This window comes from Citrus clementina, unplaced genomic scaffold (genome assembly GCF_000493195.1).
Source record: "Citrus clementina cultivar Clemenules unplaced genomic scaffold, Citrus_clementina_v1.0 scaffold_6, whole genome shotgun sequence".
Classification (NCBI taxonomy): domain Eukaryota; kingdom Viridiplantae; phylum Streptophyta; class Magnoliopsida; order Sapindales; family Rutaceae; genus Citrus; species Citrus x clementina.
In genome coordinates this window covers 13,489,023-13,495,780 of record NW_006262139.1, presented here as the reverse complement: position 1 = coordinate 13,495,780, position 6,758 = coordinate 13,489,023, and the positions used below count along the sequence as shown (strand labels likewise).

The 6,758-nt window shown below is 30.7% G+C and overlaps 2 protein-coding genes across 2 annotated transcripts in view; one reads left to right on the top strand and one right to left on the bottom strand.

Moving 5' to 3' along the window:
- Positions 1-4,397: 4,397 nt before the first annotated feature.
- Positions 4,398-4,919, top strand: LOC18040030 (agamous-like MADS-box protein AGL62; the record flags this gene model as incomplete). The annotated part of the gene is made up of 1 exon (XM_006428991.2): positions 4,398-4,919. A coding segment is annotated over exon 1 (522 nt), but the record flags the coding sequence as incomplete, so codon positions are not given.
- A 564-nt stretch (positions 4,920-5,483) lies between these two features.
- The window catches only part of LOC18040029 (short-chain dehydrogenase TIC 32, chloroplastic), a 6,605-nt gene continuing 5,330 nt past the window's right edge, over positions 5,484-6,758 (bottom strand). The window contains exons 2-4 of the mRNA XM_006428990.2: positions 5,936-6,167; positions 5,750-5,829; positions 5,484-5,665 (exon numbers count right to left, since the gene is read on the bottom strand). Coding sequence (XP_006429053.2) covers positions 5,484-5,665; positions 5,750-5,829; positions 5,936-6,167 — 494 coding nt within the window. The remainder of the gene's footprint in view (positions 5,666-5,749; positions 5,830-5,935; positions 6,168-6,758) is intronic.

Below are 6,758 nucleotides of genomic sequence, written 5' to 3'. Positions count from 1 at the left end.
AAATTGTAAATTCAAAGAAGAGGTTTCATTAGGATATTAAAGGGGTGCTAATAAATAGCATCACTCTTATTATTATTTTTTTCGCTAAACCATTTTTAAAGCGACTTCTCTCAGCCACTCAGCGCTACTGCTCTCACATACAATAGCTTGAGTCTTGATATTGTAATAGGGGAGCTCAATTCCTACATCAATTAAAAAGAATAATTGAATAGAGACAATTTTCTCTCTTACGAAATACAAGTGGATTAAACATTTCTCGAATATTAATAATGATAAAAAATCTATTTAGTACTTTATAGGATTTAATGTAAACTCTTCTTAATAATTGTATGATTATAAATAGGGAAAATATCCACCGTCTACCCATTTTTTACACCTTTTTCAAAAATACACAATTCTTTCATTTTTTGGCTGGAATCCACTTAAAGTTACATTTTTTTTCACTTTTCCACTTCCGTTTGAAATCCGTTAAAAAAACTAACGGAAACTTAAAAAAATGACAATTTTACCCCCAAAATGAAAATTACAATTTCACCTTAAAAAATACCAAAAATAATAAGATTTAATGATGAATATCATTATTGGTACTTTAATGAAGTATAAAAAAATCTTAACTACTAGAGATTATAACTCAATTAATAATAAAACTCTACTTATCTTAAATTCAATTGATGATTTGTGAGATTGGGCTATTTTTAATACTACTATTATAATTTAGCATTCTAATTACAGACATATTTAAAAAAAAAACCTGCATTTGATGGTTGTGGAATTAATTTATTTATTGACCGATGGGGAAAATAATTAGATTTAATCTAATTATTTTTTGTAATTTTTAAGGTGAAATTGTAATTTTCGTTTTGGGGGTAAATTTGTCATTTTTTTAAGTTTCCGTTAGTTTTCTTAACGGATTCCAAACGGAAGTGGAAAAGTGAAAAAAAATGTAACTTCAGGTGGATTTCAGCCAAAAAATGAAGGAATTGTGTATTTTTGAAAAAAGTGTAAAAAATGGGTGGACGGTGGATATTTTCCCTTATAAATATTAGTATAAAAAAGTAGCTTCTCTCTCACATTTAATTTGATTGATTTTAATTACAAGTTATTAGTTTTCTTGATTCCATAATATTTTCAGAAAACATTATGTACCAATAGCAAATAACTAATTATGGTAGTTCTTGGGTGGCTTGTAACTTTGGTCAACCAAATTCTTGAACACATTTAATTCTTTAAAACAAAGCAACTGTTGCCAAGTTACAAGCCAACCAATTGGACAATAATTTTTCAAAATAAATGCATACATATTATAATGTCATTTACTTATTATATGGTCGATATAGTACTTTTGATATATTTAAAAATTTCTTTGGTACTAGAGGCTTATAAGTTCGTATTAATTCATTATAGCTTAACTAGCTGTAAACTAGACTAGAGTATTGTGTGCACGATATTTTTGATATATTGTAAAATTTCTTTGGTGCTAAAGGCTCATAAGTTCGTATCAATTCGCCATAGCTTAACGAGCCTGTAAACCAGACAGGAGTATCATGTGCACAGTGCAATCTAGGTGTTATTGATAAGAGCAAAACTTTTGCAAGTAAATACAAGTAGATGCACGTTCAATGCAGCGTTTTCTAACTGCTTAATGTCTGGTGCGTTGGAAAAGGAAAGGACTATGTTTATTCTAGCACGGTGTGTGAAGCGAATTTTTGTTAATCTCGCACGGCCTTCCAATACATATTCGTTGGTGCCCGAAGTTATGGTTGTTTAATAGCCTTAATTATAACTACTCAATTCGATTTCTATGTACTTCGTTTCCTCAACACTCTAGTTGTCTATTTGATAAGATTATGTTGACTCATATGTCCATCGATAAGAATTCATTTCAATAATATGTTAGGGGTCTCATTATTTGAATTTTAACTCTTATGCGAAGTCCTAACTCTTATGCGGAGTGCAAACTCTTGAATTTCAACTTATGTGACAACCGATGTGATTAATAAATAATTTAGTGTGATTTCTACAATTACTCTAAGATACCTTTTTTAAATTTTGCGGGATATGATGTGAGAAAAGTATAAATACACTATAACCTCAATAAATTAATAGTCTTAAGACCATGGAAATTTTATTAATTTAGTAAATATTAACATATCAATAAATTAATAATATTTTAATATTTGAAGATAATATCGGGTTCATAATAGAAGCTTTTATCAAGTATGATAGTATAATTAAATAATACAGTGATTCTGTCAAACTATATCATATGATTTTGATTTAATCGTAATTGAAAGAAGCAATCATATGATATTATTTTCGCTCGATTGCATGGCTAGATCACAATTACACAGTAACTCATCAGAGAATACTTTTTGGAGGTAGTATATTAACTAATTTCTCTCTTATTTTTCTTAACATAACAAATAGAAAACAACAATAACCAATGAAATATGTAAAGTATTATGTCATTATAACAAAGAAAATTATAAACATATCATATGTATTTATTTTCAAATTAGTTAATTATTAATTTTTATATTAGTTGGGTCTTATAGAAAAATAAGATTTTTTTTGAAAAAAAAATTATTATATAATAAATTTATCAAATTATTAATTACCACATTGGCTTGGGATCGATAAAATTATTATTTATATCAAGATTATCGATTTATTGAGTATTGTTTTATTAAAATTGTACTGTCCTGTAATTTCAAACAGGGACACAGGGTGTGACTCAATTCGACTGGGAGGAACTTCAAGAAGCTGTGAAAATGTTTAACATTGGGTTAGTTGGACCCAAATTTTGGGCCTGGAAGATTAAACGGTCCAAAATAGTTCAACTATCGCCCCTGGAAACAAACGTAGCGCTTTGGTTGGTAGGCTTTTAAAACACTGCTAACGACGTCGTTGGCATCTCCTCTGCCGCCTAAGTTAAAGATTCAGGATTGGTTTATGCAATTGGCAGAAAAACGCCCGGAAACGACCTTCAAGGGTAAAAAAAAAGAAAGAAAAAAAAAAGAAGGAAAATCCAGTTCTTTTCACTCCAGCTGCAGCTCACTAGCTCATTCCTGAAAGAAAGAAACTTTCTTTTCCAAATTTTCATGTTCAATCTCCGTCAAATCCCCTGAAATGTCATTCTCTTCGTGTCTCAAGAGTCACCCTTGGCCTCTCCCACGACAACCCCTCCTCCCTTTCTCTTCCAAACCCACCACCATTTCTTTTGCCTCCACACAACACCATGACCATCGGCAACTCACCTCACTATCATCTTCATCTTCCACAATTAGTCAATTATTCATGATCACGTGGCAAGATTCCCTAATGAGATTCGATTTTTTTTCCTCAGATATTGATAATCATATTTCGAAAATATAAATTTTGTTGCGTTTGCATAATTTTTTTTTTTTTTTTTTGTGCACACATATTCTTGTTTTATCCAATAGTGATGCATGAGTATTGCTATATGTGCATGAATATTTTGACAGAAAGACTCATTATCCCGCCCAAGGATAATCATTCTTTCCTTATGGTTATTTACTCGAAAAATAATGCTGTGAAATATGAATCTTAGCGCACGTCACGCAACGGAGGAAGCCTTTGCCTGCCTTTGAGCAAACAGGAAAAAAGAATATGGGATAAAAGTATTGTAGCGACTGAAACAAATCTATCGACAATGTAGAGATATTTTACTAATTATAGAATTATGATGTTCCTATTAGAGAAATATGTAACTGAAAAAAAATCCTGAAGAGAGGATACATATGATTTGCCTTCTTGAACTTGATTTCTCCTTGTTTCATTAAAATGCAAGGAATTAATATGGATCAGGCACTGAAGCTGCTGGCTATAGTAAGCACGAATGCCCAAATAACACAATAAGTTAATTAATAATTATTGAAACCAAATAGAGTAATGCATAATGCCCTTCTGTAACTGTTTAAATAATATATTGCTACTGTTACATAGGTTTAATGCATATGTGAACTTAATGCTAGAAAGTAAGTAATTATAATAGGAAGAAAGATATTAATTAGAAAATATAATCAAAGAATTCGGTTATGACTTTTCTATATCGAAATTAATACTAACGAATATGGTTAATCAACTTAACCAGATTACCTCATAAATGAAATTGTTATCTTATGAAGGCTAACTAGTAAAAATAATTAGTTCTCACTAATCATGCATTAAAGAATAAAATTTGGTAACTCGCAAATCTTCAATTAATCACATAATTAAGTTATAAGGCAAACTTCAAGTAGATTAACCCTATAAATACTATTGTGTTTCCCCAACAGCTACCACAACAAATAGTATATATATATATATATATATAAGAGAAAAGTAAACGAACATTTTATAATTTTTTTAGTATTCTTTGATTTTAATTTGTATCAATGGAGATGAAGAAGCCTTGTGCGGGTCGCCAAAAGATTGCAATTTCAAAAATACCAAAGAAAAATAATCTTCAAGTAACTTTCTCCAAACGCCGTGCCGGCGTGTTCAAAAAAGCCAGTGAACTTAGCACACTTTGTGGTGTTGATATTGCCCTAATAGTCTTCTCTCCTGCCAACAAGGCCTTCTCTTTCGGCCACCCTAATGTTGATTCAATCCTTGATCTTTATCTTGCCCGAAATCCTAACCCGCCTTCGGAGTCTAGCACAGATAGGCTTATCGAAGCTCATCGAAATGCTAACATTCGAGAGCTCAACATGCAACTAACACAAGTGCTTCATCAACTAGAAGTTGAGAAGAAGCATGGTGAAGTGCTGAGTGAGATAAGGAAAGCAAGTTGCCGCCAATGTTGGTGGGAAGCTCCTATAAACGAATTAGGATTGCATGAACTTGAACAATTGAAGACCGCGATGGAAGAGCTAAAGAAGAATGTGGAACAACAAGCTAACAAGATTTTGATCGATTACAAAAATAATCCTTCACCATTTTTTGGTGTGAATAATCAAAATATTAATCCTCATCATCATCAAAGCAAATTACCTCTTGGGATTCCTCCTTCTTCCAATGATGCTCTTCCTAATTTTTACAGCTCGGGTTTTGGACATTATCATGATCATCAGCAGTAGTTTCTTTGAGTTTTGCTTAATTAGCATTAAATGGAGGCAGTTACAAGGCTAGTACCTTGCTAGCTAGTCTGTCTGTTCATTTCGGTTATTGTCGTGGATTGAAGTTAAATTATGAATTAGCTAAAATTAATTTGTCAATAAATTTTTTTTGACAATAACAAGGTATTTAGAGAATTTCTTAATGACCTTTGCATATAACATAATAATATTAGCTTGTTAAAAAAGAAAACAATCATCATAGATCCATGATTTTTGTTTTATCTTTTTCTTTTTCACTAACTTTTCAACTCAATTAGCATAATTGCCCAGTGATAATACGTTACAATTTAATAACGCATTAATATGATGAAATCAAAATTTATAACGTACATGAGAAGAAATTTTTAGCTGATTTAATTGTTATTATATGATCAAAACGTACCTTGCTTTGTCATTGATCTTCTGAAACCGAATGCCACCTTTGTATGTGTATTGGTGGGCTATTGATGATAGATTCACTGTCCTGCCGGACCTGCCCTCAATACCCGTTTCTTTAGCCGTGCGATTCATTGTGTCCAGAAGCAAATTTGTTAAAAGAAAATGCCCTGCAAAAGTAATATTTAAAGTTGAATACTAATTTAGCTAGTTAATTAATAACAACCAATACAGCTTCAAATTAAAGTATTCACCAATATGATTTGTTGCAAATTGCATCTCTATTCCATCTTCAGAAATCTGGTAGGGACAGAACATGATTCCAGCATTGTTTCTGCATTAAATTAATTTTTGCATGTTATAGTATGCTTTTATTGTTTCTCAGAAACATCAGTAGATAGTTATGTAATATTTCGAGAAAGAGGGGCGAGTAAAATTACATTAAGATGTTGAGGGGAAGATTAAGAGCAATGAAGTTCTGAGCAAAATCTTTAATAGAAGCAATAGAGGAAAGATCAAGTTTCAGAGTATCAACACGAGCAGTGTCATCTTCTTTTAGAATAAGCTGTTTTGCTTCATTTGCAGCTGCCATGTTTCTTGCAGCAATAATAACATGAGCTTTACGTAGAGCCAAGACCCTTGCTGTCTCCAAACCAATTCCACTTGCCCCTCCTGCAAGCATGTTCCTTCATCAATTAATTATCCCCAAATATATATCTTAATTGTGTTCAAATATTTTTATTTGAGTTATTATCTTTTTACTGCTTATGTTATCTTTTTACTGCTTAGGTGCACTAATGACTGTACTATAACACTTTACTACTAAATAATTATAAATTTAATTATAATGATTAGTTAACGGTTAATTGATCGCAAACATCATGTAGATGTAATTGGGGTAAAGTAAAAACAAAACGACAATTTCATTGAATATTAAGGGTAAAATTATTAATTAGAAAGATATTATGATCGGTATTGATAAAAAAAAAATGTTAATATACTTTGTATTAATGTTTTGTAAATTCATCAATATTCTTTGTATGCTTTTCAAAGCAAGGGCAAAATTAGTATCTTAAAAGTTAACCAACAATTAACTAACAATTTTTACGGAAAAATAATAAAATCTAAGATTTTACAATTCTTTAGTAGTAAAATGTTATGGAACAATACTTGTTGCACTTATATTTCTCAATAAGTTAAGCAATAAAAAGATAATAACCTGTTTTATTTATACATAAATTCTCTTTTATATATATAAAAAAG